The sequence below is a fragment of the Musca vetustissima genome, unplaced genomic scaffold (assembly GCF_032173495.1).
Source record: "Musca vetustissima isolate MV318-11 ecotype Yass unplaced genomic scaffold, APGP_CSIRO_Mvet_v1 utg11521, whole genome shotgun sequence".
Classification (NCBI taxonomy): domain Eukaryota; kingdom Metazoa; phylum Arthropoda; class Insecta; order Diptera; family Muscidae; genus Musca; species Musca vetustissima.
Genome location: NW_026876327.1, coordinates 168,926 through 193,291, shown reverse-complemented (window position 1 = coordinate 193,291; position 24,366 = coordinate 168,926). Strand labels below are relative to the sequence as shown.

At 37.9% G+C, this 24,366-nt stretch overlaps 1 protein-coding gene across 1 annotated transcript in view; it reads right to left on the bottom strand.

Annotated features, from left to right (window-relative positions):
* Nucleotides 1-6: 6 nt before the first annotated feature.
* Nucleotides 7-24,366, bottom strand: part of LOC133338844 (SAM and SH3 domain-containing protein 1-like) — a gene marked incomplete at its 3' end in the record, with an annotated part of 116,506 nt that continues 92,146 nt past the window's right edge. The window contains exons 11-17 of the mRNA XM_061546952.1: nucleotides 14,077-14,158; nucleotides 12,622-12,834; nucleotides 9,334-9,529; nucleotides 5,201-5,346; nucleotides 4,332-4,618; nucleotides 349-473; nucleotides 7-71 (exon numbers count right to left, since the gene is read on the bottom strand). Coding sequence (XP_061402936.1) covers nucleotides 7-71; nucleotides 349-473; nucleotides 4,332-4,618; nucleotides 5,201-5,346; nucleotides 9,334-9,529; nucleotides 12,622-12,834; nucleotides 14,077-14,158 — 1,114 coding nt within the window. The remainder of the gene's footprint in view (nucleotides 72-348; nucleotides 474-4,331; nucleotides 4,619-5,200; nucleotides 5,347-9,333; nucleotides 9,530-12,621; nucleotides 12,835-14,076; nucleotides 14,159-24,366) is intronic.

Genomic DNA, 24,366 nt, shown 5'->3' with positions numbered 1-24,366 from the left:
ACGGGCTTCGTCGTTTTCGGAACTGGAACCGGCAATGTCCACATCCGAACCGGTTTGGGGGAAATTGGAAGCTGTATTTTGGGAAAAAAATGAGATGAAAATAATTATTCAATAAGTAATAATGTAAAATAACCCCCATTCATAAAGGTGTAAAAACGCCTTTTCATCTAACGCCTGAAAGTATGCTTTAATTTTTGAACCTAAGGCTTTGTAAGGGCTTAGTAAGTAAAACAACAAATGAAAATGTTTTAAGTACAATTTTAAGACCCTTTGAAATGAGTTATTCTATTTTTTTAATATTTCTAAATTCCCCGTCCCCCATATGCACTTGTTGTTGTAGAGACTTACCACAATCCATATCATGCAACAGCTGCACTGCGGTCAATAACTTGGTTCGGTGATCTGGATTAATAATACCCAAATAATCCAAATCGGCAGGTTCAAGTTCTTTGAAAAGTTCCAGGTCTTCGTAGCTAAAGGGAAGAGAAACATAGACATTAGAATAAAGGACAATCAGGGTTACAAAGCGGAATTCAAGGCCTAACTGAGGCGTGGATTTTTTAAAGAAGACTTTTTTCAAGGCCTAACTGAGGCGTGGATTTTTTAAAGAAGACTTTTTTCAAGGCCTAACTGAGGCGTGGATTTTTTAAAGAAGACTTTTTTCAAGGCCTAACTGAGGCGTGGCTTTTTTAAAGAAGACTTTTTTCAAGGCCTAACTGAGGCGTGGATTTTTAAAGAAGACTTTTTTCAAGGCCTATCCAATGCGTGGATTTCTTAAAGAAGACTTTTTGAAAAGGCCTATCCAAGGCGTGGATTTCTTAAAGAAGACTTTTTGAAAAGGCCTATCCAAGGCGTGGATTTCTTAAAGAAGACTTTTTGAAAAGGCCTATCCAAGGCGTGGATTTCTTAAAGAAGACTTTTTGAAAAGGCCTATCCAAGGCGTGGATTTCTTAAAGAAGACTTTTTGAAAAGGCCTATCCAAGGCGTGGATTTCTTAAAGAAGACTTTTTGAAAAGGCCTATCCAAGGCGTGGATTTCTTAAAGAAGACTTTTTGAAAAGGCCTATCCAAGGCGTGGATTTCTTAAAGAAGACTTTTTGAAAAGGCCTATCCAAGGCGTGGATTTCTTAAAGAAGACTTTTTGAAAAGGCCTATCCAAGGCGTGGATTTCTTAAAGAAGACTTTTTGAAAAGGCCTATCCAAGGCGTGGATTTTTAAAGAAGACTTTTTGAAAAGGCCTATCCAAGGCGTGGATTTTTAAAGAAGACTTTTTGAAAAGGCCTATCCAAGGCGTGGATTTTTAAAGAAGACTTTTTGAAAAGGCCTATCCAAGGCGTGGATTTCTTAAAGAAGACTTTTTGAAAAGGCCTATCCAAGGCGTGGATTTCTTAAAGAAGACTTTTTGAAAAGGCCTATCCAAGGCGTGGATTTTTAAAGAAGACTTTTTGAAAAGGCCTATCCAAGGCGTGGATTTTTAAAGAAGACTTTTTGAAAAGGCCTATCCAAGGCGTGGATTTTTAAAGAAGACTTTTTGAAAAGGCCTATCCAAGGCGTGGATTTTTAAAGAAGACTTTTTGAAAAGGCCTATCCAAGGCGTGGATTTTTAAAGAAGACTTTTTGAAAAGGCCTATCCAAGGCGTGGATTTTTAAAGAAGACTTTTTGAAAAGGCCTATCCAAGGCGTGGATTTTTAAAGAAGACTTTTTGAAAAGGCCTATCCAAGGCGTGGATTTTTAAAGAAGACTTTTTGAAAAGGCCTATCCAAGGCGTGGATTTTTAAAGAAGACTTTTTGAAAAGGCCTATCCAAGGCGTGGATTTTTAAAGAAGACTTTTTGAAAAGGCCTATCCAAGGCGTGGATTTTTAAAGAAGACTTTTTGAAAAGGCCTATCCAAGGCGTGGATTTTTAAAGAAGACTTTTTGAAAAGGCCTATCCAAGGCGTGGATTTTTAAAGAAGACTTTTTGAAAAGGCCTATCCAAGGCGTGGATTTTTAAAGAAGACTTTTTGAAAAGGCCTATCCAAGGCGTGGATTTTTAAAGAAGACTTTTTGAAAAGGCCTATCCAAGGCGTGGATTTTTAAAGAAGACTTTTTGAAAAGGCCTATCCAAGGCGTGGATTTTTAAAGAAGACTTTTTGAAAAGGCCTATCCAAGGCGTGGATTTTTAAAGAAGACTTTTTGAAAAGGCCTATCCAAGGCGTGGATTTTTAAAGAAGACTTTTTGAAAAGGCCTATCCAAGGCGTGGATTTTTAAAGAAGACTTTTTGAAAAGGCCTATCCAAGGCGTGGATTTTTAAAGAAGACTTTTTGAAAAGGCCTATCCAAGGCGTGGATTTTTAAAGAAGACTTTTTGAAAAGGCCTATCCAAGGCGTGGATTTTTAAAGAAGACTTTTTGAAAAGGCCTATCCAAGGCGTGGATTTTTAAAGAAGACTTTTTGAAAAGGCCTATCCAAGGCGTGGATTTTTAAAGAAGACTTTTTGAAAAGGCCTATCCAAGGCGTGGATTTTTAAAGAAGACTTTTTGAAAAGGCCTATCCAAGGCGTGGATTTTTAAAGAAGACTTTTTGAAAAGGCCTATCCAAGGCGTGGATTTTTAAAGAAGACTTTTTGAAAAGGCCTATCCAAGGCGTGGATTTTTAAAGAAGACTTTTTGAAAAGGCCTATCCAAGGCGTGGATTTTTAAAGAAGACTTTTTGAAAAGGCCTATCCAAGGCGTGGATTTTTAAAGAAGACTTTTTGAAAAGGCCTATCCAAGGCGTGGATTTTTAAAGAAGACTTTTTGAAAAGGCCTATCCAAGGCGTGGATTTTTAAAGAAGACTTTTTGAAAAGGCCTATCCAAGGCGTGGATTTTTAAAGAAGACTTTTTGAAAAGGCCTATCCAAGGCGTGGATTTTTAAAGAAGACTTTTTGAAAAGGCCTATCCAATGCGTGGATTTTTAAAGAAGACTTTTTGAAAAGGCCTATCCAAGGCGTGGATTTTTAAAGAAGACTTTTTTTCAAGGCCTATGTCTTTGTGCATATGTTTGTAACAGGCAAAAGGAAACGATATAGACACATGGTTCCTTTTGAGAATATGCATAGCATCACTTTCTGAGTCGATTTACGCATATCCATCTGTCCGTCCGTCCGTGTATTTTTGTGAACAAAGTACAGGTCGAATTTATGATCCGATTTGGATTAAACTTGGCATAGGTAACTTATTTGGCCCAAGGACGAACCCTATTGAAATTGGGAAAAATCGGTTCAGATTTAGATATAGCTCCCATATATATTTTTATCCGATTTTAGGTAAATAGTGCACAAAAGTCCCTATATATCCTTCGATTAGCACGAAATTTGACATAATGTACTGAATTAAGTCTAGAAAGATGTGTGTAAAATTTCGTGAAAATCGGTTCAGATTTAGATATAGCTCCCATATATATTATCGTCCGATTTTAGGTAAATAGTGCACCAAAGTCCCTATACATCCTTCGATTTGCAAGAAATTTGGCACAGCGTACTGAATTAAGCCTAGAACGATGTGTGTAAAATTTCGTGAAAATCGGTTCAGATTTAGATATAGCTCCCATATATATTTTCGTCCGATTTAATGTAAATGGTGCACCAAAGTCCCTATATATGTCTCGATTTACCCGAAATTTGGCACAGCGTAATGAATTAGGTCTAGAATGATGTGTGTTAAGTTTTCTGAAAATCGGTTCAGATTTAGATATAGCTCCCATATGTAAGTTTCCTGAAAATCGGTTCAGATTTAGATATAGCTCCCATATATATTTTCGTCCGACTTAATGTAAATGGTGCACCAATGTCACTATATGTCTTTCGATTTACACGAAATGTGGCACAATGTAATGAATTAGGTCTAGAATGATGTCTGTTAAGTTTCCTGAAAATCGGTTCTGATTTAGATATAGCTTCTATATCTGACCAAAGGAAGAAATTAGTATCGGTTGCAGAATGAAACTTTTATGGATCAAATTTCTTTTTACTGGTCCTTTAAAAATGCGACGTCTGTTAGGATTCATCTGTTGAATATACCCAAAGTGGTGAAGGGTATCATATAGTCGGCCTCGTTCGACTTTACTACTTTTCTTACAGATTTAAAGAAGACTTTTTCAAGGACAAACTGAGGCGTGGATTTTTTAAAGAAGACTTTGTTCAAGGCCTAACTGAGGTCCTAGATAGCCTGTTTTTTATGAACATTGTTTGTAGGGCCCTAGATAGCCTGGTTTTTTAAGAATATTTTTTGCAGGGTCCTAGAAGGCCTGGACTTTTTTTTAGGGTCCTGAAAGGCTTGAATGTTTAAACATATTTTGTTTGTAAACTTACCCATTTAAAACAAACACCGAAGTGTACTCCTTCAAGCCAATGCGCATTAAGAGATCCTCCACCGAATGTGGACCATTCACATTGGCCATATGCCTTCCGCCAATACCCATGGCGGCACTTATACTCTTGCCAGCCAGGCCAGTCAGCGTTTTACTGTGTGAGTGTTTTAAACGCTGATCTGGCAGCACTTCGACATTGATAAACTTAAAATGACCCACACGGCCATGGCAACGACCCTTCCATATGCCCGAGGCGTTCATTGAAAGCACTTCTATTATGTCACCTTTCTGGAAAAAATAAAAAGAGATGATGGAATAAAAACAGAACAAAAACAAGAAGACAAATTATTTATGGCATGAAAATAAGAAGAAGAAAAAAGAAAAAATAATAACAACAACGATGACAAGAATGATTTAAGTGTCACAAATAAGTCAAATGCAAAGAGGGACAATATGGAGGGGTTGTAAGGTAGGTGTATAGGTGTTTGCCAGCCATCGAAAGGACAATTTATGTTTGTGTCATCATAATGTAAAGAAAAGATGTTTAAAGCAACAAAATCTACCGGAACATTTGCCATTAAGTTTTGAAAGGACACGGCCATTCATCATCCGAGCCATTGGAGATTCAATATGGAGGGTTGTTGAGCAACAGCATAAAGCTGATGCTGCTGCTGCTGTTGAATATCCTGCCAACCTGCCAGCCAGCCACCTAAGCATATTCTCCAGTGTTTGAGCGTGTTTGCTTTGCATTGACGTTGTCGTCCTTTCGGATTTGGTTGTTGTTTTTTATTTTTTTTTTATAATTTTTGTTGGTGTGTCATTGGCGGCGTTTGATACGCTGCTTTTTGGTCTTTGATTTTTGATACTCACCTTAAATTTAAGTGCATCCTTATCGTAAGGATTTGCCATGCTATCGACAAGTGCCTTTGCTTTGCATATTGGTGCTGCTAACGAGATGCGATCATCGGTTGAAATGGAACTTTGTGGACTGCCTGGACGTACTAAGGCCTGAGTGCCTGCAAGTAAATAAATGAACACACAATAAATTAAAAAATAAATTTTCAACAAAAAGAAGAAACGAAAAAATGCCAAAGTTAACAAGAGACCAAGATGAGGTTACCAAAGAGAACGACAACGAGAGGAAGGGAGGGGGGAGAGAGGGGGGGGGGTGCTGGAGAGTTTAAATTTATATTATTCCTTGGGCAAAGCAGCAGATATCTTCCAGTAGTTGGAAAAACTTTGCTCAAGAAATATTTTAAGTATTTTTAATTAATTTTTTGTTCTTATCATGAGAGTGGTTGCTTGAGAGTATGGGTGAGGGTGTGTGTGTGCGTGTGTTCTTTTTTTGGGTAAAATAAATTTTCATCAATTTTTCAAAACAACAACTTTTACTTGACTCTTGTCGTTCTTTTTTTGGTTTGTTCTTTCTTTTAATTCGGCTTTGTCGCAAAATATCAAGTGCTGTTGGTGGGTGCGTTGCGTTCATTGATGTTCCTCTGGTTCCTGTTTTATTCATTGGACTGCTGTTCAAAAGAAAAATACTTGAAGAAAAAACTTTGTTGTTGTTGTAGTCGTTGCTGTTCTTCATTAATAGAGTTTCGCACAAAGAGTGTACATCAAATTCCGGACCTCATCCTTTTTGGGGTTTGTAGCCTTAACCCTACCTCCATCCCTTCAAGCATCCCATTGTTGGCAATGGCGAAACCAATTTCCTTCTTAGTATTAATTCCAGCAATCATGGTAAGTTGTTTGGAAAAAAGGACACATGGAAGGGACACGCACACAGACAAACACACACTCACATCCATACAAATTAAGAGGGTGGATATTATACGAGGCATACAGGTCGAATATAACGAGGCATTTGCATGTAACATGTATGCACAATCGGAGAAAGGTACAGTGGTTCAAGGAAATATTTTTTCAAGGCATATTGGGCTGCGAGATTTTTTAAGAATACTTTTTCCAGGCATATCGAAAATATATTTTAAAAATATTTTTTTAGCAGATCTAATTTTTATATTGAGGTTTGCAGATTTTGTATGAATATTTTCAAGGTCCATGGAGGCTCTGAGATTTTTTCGGAATGGTATTGAGAAGAATTCGGAAGAATATTTTTTCGATGCAATTTTTTTCTTTTTTTGCAGACCTATAGTATATTTTTAGTCCTATTGAAGATTGATGCTTTGGTAAGAATATATTTTCAACGTTAATTGCGATTCAGAGATTTGAAGATTTTTTTAGGAATATTTTTCAACGTCTATTGAGATTTGGAGAATTTGGAAGAATATTTTTCAAGACAAGAGATGTTTAACGAATATTTTCAAGGCTTGAAAATTTTTTAAGAACAGTTTTCCCGGCCTTGGAGTAGTTAAGTTTTTTTTGTGAATGTTTTCTAATGCCTACCAAGGCTCGGAGAATTATTTTTATTATACCCTGTGGTACAGGGTATTATGTCTTTGTTCACATGTTTGCAACAGGCAAAAATAATCGAGATATACCCATGGTTACTTTTGAGAATATGCATAGAATCTCTTTCTGAATCGATTTATGCATGTCCGTGCGTCCGTCTGTCCATTTTAAATTGTAAACAAAGTACAGGTCGCATTTATGATCCGAATTGGATGAAATTTGACACAGCTCATTTGTTTTGCCCAAGGACGAACCCTATTGAAATTGGGAAAAATCGGTTCAGATTTAGATATAGCTCCCATTTATAACTTCGTCCGATTCAAGGTAAATTGTGTACCAAAGCCCCTATATATCTCTCGATTTGCACGAAATTTGGCACAGCGTACTAAATTAAGTCTAGAATGATGTGTGCAAAGTTTAGTGAAAATCGGTTCAGATTTAGATATAGCTCTCATATATAGCTTCGCCCGATTTCAGGTAAATAGTCCACTAAAGTCCCTGGAATTCTTTTGATTTGCATGAAATTTGGCATAGCGTACTGAATTAAGAGTAGAATGATGTGTGTCAAGTTTCGTGAAAATCGGTTCAGATTTAGATATAGCTCCCATTTATAACTTCGTCCGATTCAAGGTAAATTGTGTACCAAAGCCCCTATATATCTCTCGATTTGCACGAAATTTGGCATAGCGTACTGAATTGCGTCTATAATAAAGTGTGCTAAGTTTAATGAAAATTGGTTCAGATTTAGATATAGCTCCCATATATAGCTTCGCCCGATTTTAAGTAATTGGTGCACTCAAGTCCCTGGAAATCTTTTCATTTACACGAATTTTGGCATAGCGTACTGAATTAAGTCTAGAATGATGTGTGCAAAGTTTCGTGATAATCGGTTCAAATTTAGATATAGCTCCCATATATATTTTCATCTCTATATATCTCTCGATTTGCACGAAATTTGGCATAGCGTACTGAATTGCGTCTATAATAAAGTGTGCTAAGTTTAATGAAAATTGGTTCAGATTTAGATATAGCTCCCATATATAGTTTCGCCCGATTTTAAGTAATTGGTGCACTCAAGTCCCTGGAAATCTCTTCATTTACACGAATTTTGGCATAGCGTACTGAATTAAGTCTAGAATGATGTGTGCAAAGTTTCGTGATAATCGGTTCAAATTTTCGAGGCTATCCTTAGGCTTGGATCTTTGGAAAAAATTTCTTCAAGGCTATGCTTAGAAGTGGATTTTTAAAAAAGTATTTTTCAAAACTATGGATTTTTACTGAATATTTTTTAAGGCGTGGATTTTTACAAAATATTTTTTGAAGACTATCCTTAGGGGTGGATTTTTAAAAATTATTTATTCAAGCCATTCTAAGGATTGGATTTTGAAGGCTATCTTTAGGTGTGGATTTTTAAAAAATGTTTCTTCAAGCCATTCTAAGACGTGGATTTTGAAGGCAATCTTTAGGTGTGGATTTAAAAAAAAACTTTCAAGGCCATCCTAAGACTTTGAATTAAAAAAATATTATTTGAAGTCTATCTTGAGGAGTGGATTAAAAAAAAACTTTCAAGGCCATCCTTAGGCTTTGAATTATAAAAAAAATATGTTTTCAAGTCATTCTTTAGCGTGGATTTTGAAAAAAATGTTTCAAGGCTATCATTAGGTGTGGATTTTGAAAATAAAATCGTTCTTGGGCGTTGATTTTGAAAAAAATTTGTTTCAAGGCCATCCTTAGTCGTAAATTTTTTAAAAATATTTTTTAAAGGCTATCCTTAGGACTGTTTAAAGTTTATTTTTATTTAAGAGAAATTTACTTTTTTGTCTTCCAGTCTTCCTCCTACTTTTTTGATTTACCATCCCGTTCCAAAACACTGTCCATTAATGTAGAATACACATGAAGTATGGACGTGTGAGCGGAACCAATTGCCTTTTAAACATTTCCCCTCCACTCTCCCGTGGAAATGTCAGTCAATGTCTTTCTTTTATTCGGAGGGTGTATGGATGGTGATATGGCAAAAACAACAAGCCTTTAACATTCCAGGAAGCATATTAAAAATTCATTAAGTTTTCAAAATTTCCACAGTTTTAACCAAAAAACCACTTAAACTGAAACTAACGAAAAACAACAGGATATCCTTCTTGGTTTCGTCTATGCAAACACAGTATCATCGTTCTCTGCGTTGTTTGTATCGCCATCGTCAATGTTTATACAAACAAACGGACAAACTTCGACAAAATAAAATCGACAATAAAACTACCCATGGAGTAGATACGAAATGCATCTGCATATATTTGAAGTTTGCAACTGGATTCCATGGGGGGAATAGGGGGTCTGGGTGAGAGATACTGGTATCCAAACACCCAAACATCCATCCATCTCGTCATTCATCTATTACGATTGTTTTTCGGTAATAGACTAAACTGATGAAATGGTAAGTAAATCCAAAAATGCAAACGCACACTCAGACACACACACCCAGTCGAAGCTGCTGCATGACTGTTTGACTAGATACATAGATGAACAATTGTATAGCATAGGAAAACTATAATGGAACAATAACAACTAGAGACTAGAGCTAGAGAATTACTTACTTGAACCGGAAGCACTGGGTAAACTTTCCACTGAACTCGCCGAATATGCAAAGGCCTGATCGCTCATACTGCCCCGGTCGGTATTATCTTGGGAATTGCTAAAATCCCTTGAAGTATCCTTTGTGGCAACAAAGTTTCGCACTCCATTCTCATTAAATGTGCCAATTTCCTTTTGCGAGTTTCGCATTTCGTTGGTCTGTACAAAATACGAAGTGGCAGCCGGGATAGATATCAGTCATCAGGAGGTGGCAGCAGAAGCAGTGGCAGCATGATGGTATGGCATAGAAAATCGAAAGACAAGGGCATCATCAGCATCGCATAGCAATGTCATTGTCCAGGAAGAGGGACGGGTTGCAGAATTTGAGTGATGTGATTTTTTTTTTGTTAAATTCGGAATTGTTGTTTTTGTTGATGTGGTTGTGAAGTTGTGTTGAAAGTTTTATAGCAAGCAAACAGCATTCCATCAAATTTATCCAATATTTTGCCAGGAAAAGAACATCCACATATCCATACATCCGTTGTGGAGACCACCGTCCAGTTGCAATACATTCCAAGGAAACCAACAACAAACAGCAGTCAATTATTGTTGTTCCATGTATGTGTGTGTGTGTGTACAAACATGAATGATGAGTCCATGGCGGAGAGTTGTGTTTTTTCGAGATTATTGGAAATAAACATCAACAAAACGTGAAGAAAAGTTCCAGGGCAGCAGCATTAAAGGGGTAGAGAAAGGGAAGAAAAAAAATTCAAACAAAGTTAGTATGTTTTCCAAACTGAAAGTCTTTAGTATTTGATGAAAGCAACTTTGAAGTCAATAAACGCACCATTGTCAGAACTAAACATTGTTTTTGTTTTTCAATTCTTCTTTTTAATTACAAGACAAACTCAGGGAAAGGATAAAGGGACGATTAAGGCCAAAAGCTATTTTCAAGGATAAATGGATTTTTAAAAACGCTTTTTTTAAGCATATCCTTAGGCGTGGATTTTTTAAAAGTTATTTTTAAAGGACTATCAACTTACTGACTTTACTTAGCTGGCTTGTGACAGAACTTTTGTTCCATAAGGCGAGCTTAGAACAGATTTCCAGGCGCATTGGGCTTTTGCGCAGTTTTTCCAATTTGAAAGACCATTTTCAGCTATGTTGTCTTCGACTTGATCTTTCCAACGTATTCTTGGCCTTCCTCTTCTGCGTGAACCATCAGTTGGTTCGCTTTTATATGCCTTCTGGGCTGGGACATCTTCATCCATTCTCACAACATGACCTAGCCAACGTAGTCGCTGCAGCTCAATACGTCTAGCAATGTCGATGTCCGAGAATAGCTGGTACAACTCATGGTTCATTCGACGGCGTATTCACTGCCATCGATTTTTTTTCTCAAACACTCCAAGAGCTGCCTCATCTGCTTGGATAAGTACTCATGCTTCAGATCCGTATAACAGCACGGGTAGTATCAGCGTCTTGTAGAGTGTGAGTTTGGTCTGGCGGGAGGTGGCCTTGCTTTTGAGTTGTTTGCTCATACCATAGTAGCATCGGTTGGCCATCACTATCCTTCTCCAAATTTCAAAACTGATGTCATTCGTTTTATTCATGGCGGTACTAAGGCATATAAAATCTTTGACTACATCGATGCTGTGGTTCTCAAGTTCCACAGTTGGTCCGACGTCTTGCGCGTTGATACCATCAGCTTGGTCTTCTCGCCGTTTTTTACCAGACCCACTTTGACAGATTCCTTCTCAAATTGTTCAAAGGTGACTGTTACCGCTCTCAAAGTTCGACCCATTATATCGATGTCATCGGCGTAGGCGAGTAACATGTGTTGTTTAGTGTACAGAGTGTCATTTCTGTTCACCTTTGCGTCTCGAATGACCCTTTCCAGCACAATGTTAAAAAGGTCACACGACATACTATCACCTTGTCTGAATTCTCGTTCGGTATTAAAGGGCTCCGAGAGGTCCTTTCCGACTTTAACTGCTGATCTTGTGTCTGTTAAAGTTATCCTGCATAGCCGAATTAATTTTGCAGGAATGCCAAACGCAGACAAGGCTTTATACACCTCTAAACGGATGGGGCTGTCGAATGCGGCTTTATAGTCGACGAATAGATGGCATGTGTCGATGTGTTTTTCGTGTTTTTTTCCAGGATTTGGCGCAGGGTGAAAATCTGGTCATTGGTGGATTTGTCAGGTCTGATGCCACATTGGTATGGTCCAATAATGACCATTGGCTGCAGACGTTCACACAGTACCCTGGATAGCATTTTATATACGTTGGGAAGCAGACTTATTCCTATATAGTTGGCACATATCGTCTTGTAACCAATCGGCACCTGCTCCTTTATTATTCTTCAGCCGAATGATTGCTATTCTGACTTCATCTTGGCTAGGTGGTATACAATCTATTTCACTACTACTATTTGATACCAGAAGTTTTTCAAAATGCTCCTTCCAGATCCTCAGCACGCTGTCTCTATCCGAAGGAAACCTGGTGTCCTTCTATATCTCTACCGGAGAATGTGCCTGCACCGGTGTTTTACCCGTTGGTAGAATTTTCGGACTTCATTCAGACTCCTGTACATCTCGATTTGCTCTTCCTCGTTCTTCTTTTTTCTGAAAATACGTTTCTTCTCTCTCCTTTTCTCCCGATAGTTCTCCATCGCTTTACGTGTTGCTACTTTTTAATTTTATTTTTCAAGGACTTCGTCAAGGCGTGTTTTTTTTATTTATTTTTCAGGGACTTCGTCAAGGCGTAGATTTTTAAAATTTTATTTTTCAGGGACTTCGTCAAGGCTTTGATTTTTTAAATTTTATTTTTCAGGGACTTCGTCAAGGCGTAGATTTTTTAAATTTTATTTTTCAGGGACTTCGTAAAGGCGTGGATTTTTTAAATTTTATTTTTCAGGGACTTCGTCAAGGCGTGGTTTTTTTAATTTTATTTTCCAGGGACTTCGTCAAGGCGTGGATTTTTTTAAAATTTATTCACGTTTGTGTTAAACCTCAATTATGTCCCTTAAATCCTATCAAATCTTCATTACATGTAATCAATCTTTGTATGCATCTATGTGCCTTCTAAGGACCTCTTCAAACAATTGGAAAAACGTCCAATTCCCTTTCACTGCAAACAATTAATACCAAATCATGTTTAATTACATCTACCTGAACAATAGTGCGTTCATTTCTTGCTTGTCTTACAATAGCGTAGTTTCTAATTAAACTCCTTGACTTGGACATGGCCATGGACTTTAACAACAAAAAGCAAACTAAAAGGATTCATAGGACCACTACTACTTACATGATGTATGGTTGCTTTCTGGCTAATTGTATTTGATTTTGTTGCAATGGCACCGTTCTTTTTAACCTTTGCCGCTAGGCTGGGTGGCAGGGCACGCGGTGCACCAATGCCAATGTCTTCATAATCGGAGGATGGACTGGGCGATAGAGATGGTGAATTGCCAAGGCCACCACTCAGTGTACGATAACGAGCCGTGCAATTATTGGTACTAATCTGAAAAACAGAACACAAAGGAGAATGAGAAAAATGCTTGCAATGATGGAGAGAGAAAATGATGATAGAAAACAAATTGATAATAATGACGATGCACATCTGATGATGGCGATGATCGAAATGAAATGCTCAACAAACCACCAAAAAAACCCAAATCGAACCAAAGAATGAGGAGGAGATATAAACATTTGCCATTTATGAAGTAGTCTCGGGGTCCCGGATGGGTTGTGGTGGCCTGGAGGTCATCACAAATCAAATTAAAACTCATTGTCTGTGTTCACAACAGAATTCACATTAAATCGCAATTAAATTCAAACGCAAAACGTGACTTCATTGCCAATGTGGTTGGTCTGATAGAGGTCGGACGGTCGGTTGGTCGGTCGATGGATTCGGTGGGATGGATGTTTCGTCGTTCGGTTGGTTTGGTCGTTTTGCTTGTCAAGTATTGCAGCAAACCCATCCAGAAGAGATTCTACGTGTGGTGTTTGCAATGCATGGCGGTGGAGACGATTCCGATTCGTGGCTGGTAATCTTATGATGCTGTCTGCTAGCTGATTTACCGCAAGCAGTTGGGCTGGGGTGGGGAGGAGTATATTTTCACAAAAGAATCTAAACACAATTTGCTTTTGGACAAATGTGCAACATTGTACACGATTTGCAAACATTTTCGAAGGGAGTGGGGTGGGAATCAAAAATTTCAGCTAGACTTAAAAGAAAACAAATGTCACAAAAATTGCTGCAGATGCTTTGAAACACCCAAACAACGAACCAACCAAAAATACAAAAAAAAAACAGCTTTGGCTGAGCTGAAAAGAAAATATTGCTGGGCAACAACAACAACAAAAAGTTTGTTTGTTCAAGTGCACTTTATCAATTTCGTCGGTGCAATGGAAATTCTATGGAGGGAAAATCTCGGGGTTGCAACCATCAATCCTCCACAACACGATGGTTGCAAAACAATCTTTTGTTTTCCAGTTCGTTTCTGTGGGGGAGAAAAAAATTGCTATTCCGGACAAATGTTGCAAGTTTACAGATTATTTGCACTTGTGTGCTGGCATTAACGCTAACATTTAATCTAATTCGCAAATAAATTGTCGAAAGGAGAGTTTTTTGTCAGTTTGGTTCGGCAAAGGAGCCATGGAGGTGAAAATTTACAACAAAATATATAAATAAAACAACAACAACAAATATCCAGACAATATGAAATGCAGGTGCTGCAGCAATGTTCACAGGTCAACTTACCGATACGGTGCTGAGACGGGAGGTAACACTTTGGAGGTCTGATATTGAGCCAGCATAATCGCCACTTTCTCGGTCATGGGATCTGGAAAGAGAGAGGGGGGAAAGAAAATAAAATTAATATCAGATCTTGTAAAAACAATTAAGGAAAATGCATAAGAGTGGATTTTATAAAAATTATTGTTCAAAATCTATCCTCAGGAGTGGATTTTTTAAAAATTATTGTTCAAAGTCTATTCTCAGGCATGATTTTTTTAAAATTATTTTTCAGGAGCCTAGCAAGGCGTAGAGTGTTTAAAAAATATTTTTCAAGAGCCCAGCAAGGCATGCTACTGACTTAGCTGGCTTGTGACAGAACTTTCGTTCCATAGGCCGAACTTAAAAATGATTTCCAGACGCGTCGGTCTTTTGCGCAGTTTTTCCAATTTGAAAGACAATTTTCGTCGATGTTATCTTGGACTTGATCTTTCCAACGTATTCTTGGCCTTCCCCTTCTGCGTGAACCATCAACTGGTTCGCTTTTATATGACTTCTGGGCTGGGCATCTTCATCCATTCTCACAACATGACCTAGCCAACGTAGTCGCTGCAGCTCAATACGTCTGACAATAGCTGGTACAACTCATGGTTTATTCGACGGCGATATTCACCGTCAACGCAGATCGGCCCATAGATCTTTCGAAGAATTTTTCTCTCAAACACTCCAAGAGCTGCCTCATATGCTTGCGCAAGTACCCATGCTTCAGATCCATATAACAGCACGGGTAGTGTCAGCGTCTTGTAGAGTGTAAGTTTGGTCTGGCGAGAGGTGGCCTTGATTTTGAGTTGTTTGCTCAGACCATAATAGCATCGGTTGGCCATCACTATCCTTCTCCGAATTTCAAACCTGATATGATTCGATTTATTTATGGCGGTATCAAGGTATATAAAATCTTGGTCTTCTCATCGTTTAATTTTCAATTTGTTCAAAGGTGGCAGTTACCGCTCTGAATGTTCGACCCATTATGTCTATGTCATCGGCGTAGGCGAGTAACATGTGTTGTTTGGTGTCATAGTGTCATTTCTGTTCACTTTTGCCTCTCGTATGACCTTTTCCAGCAGGATGTTAAAAAGGTCACACAACAAACTATCACCTTGTCTGAATCCTCGTTCGGTATTAAAGGGTTTCGAGAGGTCCTTTCCGACATCAAGGGCTGTTATCCTGCATAGCCGAATTAATTCTGCAGGAATGCCAAACGCAGACATGGATTTAAAAACCTCTGTACGGATCGGGCTATCGAATGCGGCTTTAAAGTCGACAAATAGGTGGAATGTGTCGATGTGTTTTTCGTGGGTTTTTTTCTATGATTTGGCGCAGAGTGAAAATCTGGTCAATGGTGGATTTGCAAGGTCTGAAGCCACATTGGTATGGTCCAATAATGTCATTGACCATTGGCTTCAGTCGTTTACACAGTACGCTGGATAGCACTTTATATGCGATGGAAAGGAGACTTATTCGTCTAGAGTTGGCACATATCGTCTTGTCTCCTTTTTTCTGCACGGGACACAGGATGCGGAGGTTCCAATCATTGGGCATGCATTCTTCTAGCCAAATTGTACTATTCGGCTGGTACATTCTCCTTACCAGCATCTGACCACCAGTCTTGAATAGTTCGGCTTGTAACCCATCGGCACCTGCTACTTTATTATTCTTTAGCCGATTGATTGCTATTCTGACTTCATCTTGGCTAGGTGGTATACAATCTATACCGTCATCTATTATTGGTTCTGGGGTATAAACTTCACTGCTACTATTTGATACCAGAAGTTTTTCAAAATGCTCCTTCCAGATACTCAGCACGCTGTCTGTATCTGTCACCGGGTTTCCTTCTTTATCTCTACAGTAGGATGTGTCTGCACCAAAGCCTTCGGTTTGGTGTTTTACCCGTTGATAGAATTTTCGGACTTCATTCTGACTTCTGTACATTTCGATTTGCTCACGCTTACGTTTTTCTTGCTCTTTCTTCTTTTTTTTCTGAAAATACGTTTCTCCTCTCTCCTTTTCTCCCGATAGTTCTCCATCGCATTACGTGTTGCTACTGACCGCAGGGTTGCCCTATACGCTGCGTTTTTCATATCAGTAGCATTACGACACTCCTGTTCGTATCACAGATTTTTTGATGGTGGCCTTTGGTACCCAAGTGTTGCCTTTGCTGCAGTTTGTAAAGAGTGGACAATTCTCTGCCATTGTGCTTCTATATTATTATCCGGACATTGGGTGCTTTCGTCAAGCAGTTGGTTAAGTTGAGCGGAATAGGCTTCTGCTATCTGTTGTGTTTGCAGCTTTTCGACGTCAAATTTCCGTGTTACATTAGATCGCACCTTTGCTGCTGCATTAAGACGGGTGCGTAACTTGGCTGCCATAAGGTAATGGTCCGAATCGATATTCGCTTCTCGGATCCTCAGCCTAGCAAGGCATAAAGGAGCCTAGCAAGGCGTAGTGTTTTTAAAAATATTTTTCAGGAGCCTAGCAAGGCGTATAAATTTTTATAATTATTTTTCAGGAGCCTATTAAGGCGTAGAGTTTTTAAAAATTATTTTCAGGAGCCTATTAAGGCGTAGAGTTTTTAAAAATTATTTTCATAACAATGCGTAGATTTGTTACAATTTTGTCTTTTTTTTGAGAAGACCAAAAATTATCCTTTGAGACATACAGAGAAGAAAGGATTTTCAAATATATTTTTGAAGGACCACAGACAATGAAAGATTTTTCAAAAATTATTTTGAGAGGATTTTTTTAAGGAGTCTCATAAAGGACTGCAGCAAAATTTAAGGTGTCAAAATAAAACATCCTTCTTCTTAAGATCCCAATCCTCTTTCCTTCCTAAATCACAATTTTTCTTACCACCCGCCAGAACTCCACTCCCTTCATTCATTTCCTTTCATCTTCCTTTTCCATTCAATCACTGTAATCCTTTAATGAATTGTTTGTCTTCAATAAATATTGATATTTTTCGTTTTCGTCTTATTATGGCCGACGTTCCTGGTCCTTCCTGCCTTACGGATAACCCCAAAAGTGACCACTTAAGTAGCATAACAATGACAGTCATTTGACTTTTAAATTGCTGGCAGGTTAGCAAATAAAATAAATGTCAAACACAGACAGACAGACGGATAGAGAGGCCAACAACAGCAGCAGCAACAACAACAATGAATAGAACAAAAAATAAAGTGAAGACAACGACTTCTATGACCCTAGAAGACTTGACCCTTCCGCATAAAGCAAGAACAACAACAACAACTACTACTACAAAAAATTGAAGGAAGTGATATCAACAACAGCAGCACATCCTTCTGTGTTTTATGAAAACAGGGGAGCGGGGGTGTTCTGTTATCAAAACACAAAAAAAAAAAAAACACTAGCTTGTTGTTATTGTCCATAATACATCAACAAGAGTGCTAAAGGACTCATTTTTCTATTCCTTCTCATTTGACTTTATCTAATAACTCAAGCCAGTCAGCCATCCAGCTAGCCAACCAGTTATGCCATGTCAAAAACGAAGATGAAGAACAAGAAAAAAAAAATATCCTTTCCCCCACAACAAAGCCAATCTTAACATTTGACCAAGTGTCAGGTCAATCAAGGAAATCAAATGAAAATGATTTTTTGGGGGGGAAGAGAGAGAGAGAAAGATTGAAAGGTGGTGGAGGACGAACGAACATGAATTAAGGACACTAACGAGAAGGGAAAAAAGGTTAAGGTAATATCAAAGGATTAAACAGCATTCCAATAATCCATATAAATTACCTTCCGAACAACTTAGCTTGTATCACAGGTCTTTTGGTGAAATGTCCAATCAAACAAAACCGAACAACAGCAACAATAATAATGAAAACATAACATACCTATGATGTTGTTGTTATTGTTGTTCTTATCTTTGGTAAAACATACCCTTCATTCCCTGTCAGGCCCATTCCGCAATGAACGGTAGTTGTAAACTGCCAAACAACAACAACAACATCATCAGCAGTTAACTATGAAAACATTTTTAAAGGTGAATGAAACTGAAAGAGTGGAGAGTCCTCCCTCATACCTCCACAACAGCAACAACAAATAATAACTACTCATTGGAATTCTCATACTCAACCTACAAACTGGAGCACTTACCTAGAACATCAAGCAATTTGAAATACCAACAACAACAAAAACACAACAATTATCAGCAAAATAATAATCCACAAAAAAAAAAAACATTCCAAATCATCAATTTCGGATTGTGAACACGCATACAATGGCATAATCACTAAAGGATACGCACGCACGCCTCTCTAACTCGTTCGTCCATGTTTACTGTTTTTCCTTCTCATCATCTTCTTTTTATCCTACCATTTGAGGATACTTGGATTGAGTAGGATAAATACCAATTCTCATTCTGCAGAACATAGAAAAGTAATAAAACAACAACAGGAACTTTCGCCCACCCTAATCCCAACAACAATCGATTAGTATCTGAGGATCAAGAAAAAATGTATTATTCTCCGGACAGTGGGTTAAAAGATAAGAACTGATGAATGTTTAAATGGGGAAAAAGTTCTTCTATAAAAGGGGTATGAGGGAATCCTGTTCGAAAGTGAAATTACATTAGAAGAAGAAGAAAAGAAAAACGTCTCAAAAGAGAAGGAATTATACTACCAATACTTCCATATTCCATGGGGACTTCTAAAAATTTGTTTCCAAGGACTATACCCAGGCTTGGTTTTTTAAGAATTATTTTTCAAGGACTATACACAGCCATGGAGTTTGAAAAAATATTTTTCAAGGACTATACCCAGGCATGGATTTTTAAAACTTATTTTTCACTTTCTCACTACAGGCGTGCATTTTTTAAAACTTATTTTTCAAGTACTTTTTATATGTGTGGATTTTAACAGTTTCTTTTCAAGGACTACTTATATGCCTTGATTTGTTAAAACTTTTATTACAATCACTATTTATATATAGGCGCAGATTTTTTTAATTTTATTCTTCAGGGACTTTGTCAAGTTGATTGGTTTTTTTATTTTTCAGGGACTACTTCAAGGCGTGGATTTTTAAATTTTATTTTTCAGGGACTACTTCAAGGCGTGGATTTTTAAATTTTATTTTTCAGGGACTACTTCAAGGCGTGGATTTTTAAATTTTATTTTTCAGGGACTACTTCAAGGCGTGGATTTTTAAATTTTATTTTTCAGGGACTATATTATCTCAATTGTGGACACTGACCTCCACGCGGTGCCACCTGGGGTAACTATTTTCATTATCCATTGAAGTAGTGAGCTGATATGTGTCGCGAGTTCACCCATAAGAACTATAAAAAATGGATTGAGGCGTCGGGTTAGTTGCCCACACTCAGAAAAAAAGCAACGAAAAAGAAAACGAAACCACCCAATGTTGACTATCCCCGCAAACGTATAAAGGACCACGATCTGCGAATCTGCACTTGGAAGGTGCGCACGTTGTAAAGGACAGGCGCAGTTTTCGCCTTGGCGGATGTACTCAAGAAGTACAAAGCCGTTATTGCCTTACAGGAAATGCGATGGAAAGGGACTGGCGTAAGTAAATCAGATGATTACGCCCTGTATTATAGCTGCCAGATTCAGTCCAGTAGATGAGCGAATTGCTATAATCCGTATAAAAGCGAAGTTCTTCTACATCAGTCTTATTTGCGCCCATGCTCCGACGGAAGATAAGGATGAACAGACCAAAGACTTTTTTACGAAGGCCTAGAAACTGCATATGATCGCTGCCCTGGCCATGACATTAAAATCCTGCTTGGTCCCACCGTCGGAAAATTCAACCTCCATTAAGAAACATCCGACAACGGCATGAGGCCGATTGACTTCGCGGCAGCAAAAAACATGGTAGTTAGCAGCACCAGATTCACGCATCTCACAAGGCCACCTGGATTTCTCCCGATCAAGCAACGAGAAATCAAATTGACCATGTTGTGATAGATCGATCGATACGATCGATACGAGGAGCGAATATCGATTCGGACCATTACCTTGTGCAGCCAAGTTTCGCACCCATCTTAATGTTGCAGCAAAGGTGCTATCTAATGTAACACGGAAACTGGACGTCGAAATGCTGCAAACACAACAGGTAGCAGTGGCCTACTCTACCCAACTTACCCACCTGCTTTACGAAAGTACTTCTTGTCCCGATAATGGTATAGAAGCACAATGCAAATAATTGCCCACTCCCTACAAACTGCAGCAAAAGCAATACTTAGGTACCAAAAACCCATGGTACGATCAGGAGCGTCGTAGGACAACACTGCAGACAGCAGCAACACGTAATGCGATGGAGAATTATCGGAAGAAAAGGAGAGAGGAGAAACCTGTTTTCAGAAAAAAAGAAGAAATAACAAGAAGAGAAGAGTAAATCGAGATGTACAGAAGTCAGAATGAAGTCCGAAAATTTTACAAACGAGTAAAACACCAAACCAAACGCTTTGGTGCAGGCACATCCTCCTGTAAAGAGGAAGAAGGAAACCTGCTTACACACAGCGTGCTGAGGATCTGGAAGGAGCATTTTGAAAAACTTCTGGTATCAAAAAGTAGCTGCGAGGAGGATACCCCAGAACCAATAATAGATGACTGTATACATGGTGAGATAAAAAAACTGCAACAAAGTCAAGCGCCATAATTTTAACACTTTTTTTATTTTATTGAAAGCAAAAATGTCGGAAATAGCATCAAATTTTAGAATAAGTTTAGATTTTTCGAATTGGTCATCTTTGGCCCGAATTATGGCCTTAAAACGGCCAATGAAACCATCACACGCTGCCCGATTGTTGCTCTGCGGTATTTTGTCCCATTCCCGGCGAAGCGCTTCCTTGAGGTGATCGACACTTTGGTATTTTTTAGTGCCAACCTTGCTTTCCAAAATACTACAGACACAGTAGTCCAACGGATTGGTATCATGCGATTGTGTAACCATTATTGGGTGGCGCGTCCACCATCGCACTCAGAATTTTGGAATGTCCAAGGTCTGCGGCCAAAACGTTTTCGCGATAATATTCAGCATTTATTTTGATGTCGTGGTCGATTAATACGAGCGGAGCTATCATCGGCTGTTATGGCGGCCCATGGCCGGCGCTTGAGTTTTGGTGGCCAACCGAAGGTTCACATTTTCAGCTGACCTCTTTGGCAAGTAAACACGATCATTTTGTTTGTTTACAAACTGCTGGACAACGAATGTTTTCTCATCGAGGTGTATATTTCATCGAAGAAAATCAAATTCGGCAGTTCACCACTTTCGGCCATGCTCTTTAGCTCTTTTCAGTCTATTTTCTTTCTGTTCCATCACGAATAACATTTTTCTGGAAAATTCTTACCAAAATGCTTTTTGTGCTCTTATATACGAGTGGCTTAAAAATGACAGGAGTCTGAAGTTGGTTGCAGTTTTTTCATCTCACACTGTAGAGTGTATACCACCTAGCCAAGATGTGGTCAGAACAGCAATCAATCGGCTGAAAAATAATAAAGCAGCAGGTTCCGATGGGTTACAAGCCGAACTATTCAAGACTGGTGGTCAGATGCTGTTAAGGAGCATGCACCAGCTGATTAGTACAATTTGACTAGAGCATCCTGTGTTCCGTACACAAAAAAAGAAGACAAGTCGATATGTGCCAACCATAGAGGAATTAGCCTTCTTCACATCGCATATAAAGTGCTATCCAGTGTGCTGTGTGAACGACTGAAGCCAATGGTCAATGACATTATTGGATCATACCAATGCGGCTTCGGACCTGGCAAATCCACCATTGACTAGATTTCACTCTGCGCCAATGTTACAGAGCCAACCTTAAAACTATTTTTAAAAATCAACGCTAAGGGTTCTTCTTATAAAATCTACAATAAGGACACATATTCCTAAAAATGTTTTTGTTCTTGTTATTTAAAAAAAGTTTAAGGAAGGATTCGAGATGTAGATTTCCATAAAGTATGAAATAGTAGCAATTCCTCTGGAAATTAAAACCTTTGCCCGACTAGATATTAAATCCCACGCATAAAAACCCGAAGTTTAATATTAGACCCTCTAGTAATTAATCATTTCTAAAGTTTTTGTTTAACGACATTATTGTTGATATGATGTTAGCCATTTGTTATTCCCATAACGTCTTTATGTTCATTTTATTTACTCACACACACACACAGGCATGTACGTGCGTAAGTGTATTGTGAACGTGTAGTAGTTTTCTCTCTAGATCTATCTCTTTGTGTATAAGTGAATTTTAAAGTTATAACTGTTGTTTTTGTTTGTTTTGTTGCTATTGTTTCGCTATCTATTCGCATCACATCGAAACTAAATATAGTTTTCGAATCCCTTAGAGAAGGATTGTTCACTGTTACACGACTACTACTATGTACTATATCTCTATTAGTGTTCGCTTTGCAAAGAAAGAAAAGAATGAAAGTAAGAAGAAAATGGGCTGGTGTGCGTGAGTACGTGCGTGCCTGCCCGACTGCCTGCCCAGGATGTTTGCAGTGGATAAAGAGGAAAAACTTTATATCCTTTCATATAAGGTGTTCTGGGGAACACACACACGCACACACACATACACTTGGAGAGATACATATGACCATTCAGTCATCATCATTTCATTTCATTCCATTCATTCAGTCATTCACTTTCCGTATGTGTACGTGCGGCTAAGTTTTCCTCTTTTTTTTTAATGATGTTATATTGCTACTCACTAACTGGATGGTGTTGCCGCTGTTGTTATAGTTTGTATTTGTATCTGTGTGTACGTGTGTATGTGTTCGCGTAACTGCGTAGATGTTTGTAAATTGCGTACGTGCTGAAATATCACAAAATGGAAACAATCAAACTACAACATGGTTACCAAACCAACCAACAAACAATCGACATCAATGTTGCCAGCCAGTAGTAGTAAAAAGTTATCAATGTCTGAACACATCTTACAATACATGGAAATATATACATACTGAAACATATATACATACTATATATGGCATATATAAACATATATAAACATATATACATATATCTAGGATATATACCTATGCAAGTGTATAAACAATACAATTTGATCTAAGCCGAAAAACAAACACAAATAAAAGAGTTCGTTTGCCTCCGCACACATAATCACTCTCACATATACATATGAAATATACCATCATTTCAATAGCAGTAATAAATGTCGGCCACAACCATCCTATGTCTGTCTGTATAAGCTTTTGGTTGTGTTAAATATTGATACAATTTTTTTTATTATTGTTGTTATATTGTGGTGTATTTGTTGCTGTTTTTCAGGATAGACGATAGACGATTAAATGCCACGCATTGTTTTTGTCTTGGTATTAGTCCGTTTTCATTTCATTTGCTACTGTTTATTGAGTTCTCATTAGTTTTCAAATTGTCTATCTACAGCAAAGTAAAGTGTGGGTCAACTCTTATTGAAAAAAGAAAATTATGATTATAATATGTTGTAGTATGGAATTTAGTGGATGTCCGGGATTTTCCATCATCAATCAACAAAATTATCCTTCCTTCTCACTGGAACATCGGAATCCGGAAATTCCAAGGGTTTTAGGAAGAGAACATATCTGACTCTCGTATGAACTAGGACTATTGACTTCGCTCCAAAATTAACAATATTGCGGACATTTTTTTGGAAATTCGCCAAAATATTTTTTTTAGAATACATCTATTTTTATTTAGGGACTATTAGCGTAAGATTTATTTATTATATTTTAATAAGAACGGCTCGAAGATCGTATTTTTTAAAAATGCTGCTAAGGAAGGGCTCATAGTGAAGATTATCTATTGTTTTTTAAGAACATAATTTTAAATTTAAATTTTTTTTCAAATGGTCTTGTGGAATATATTTCATTCTAATATCTTCAAAGGAAACTGGTGGGGAAGATTGATCAAGAGTAGTTTTATGGACCAACTTCAAACGTAAAAGAAAGCACACGTGGCGTAGAAATTTTAAATGGTTTGTAAGAATGAGACGCAGTCTGGATTTTTTTTTTTAATTTTTTCTTAATCAGAACTCGTAGGGTAGATTTCTGAAAAACATTTTTAAGGATGTAGGACAAGGACTCGTGGTGTCAATTTTCAACAGAGAGAGGATTGAGGATCAGTACGAAAACAAAATTGGTCCTTGGAATTGAATATTATTCTATAGCAAACAATTGGTGCTTAAAATTGTTTGTGTAAAAAAATCCGTCCGACGAGGAATTTTTGCTATGAACCAAGATATTTCCAAAGTTCTGATTTTGTTTCCTATAGAATAAGACAATT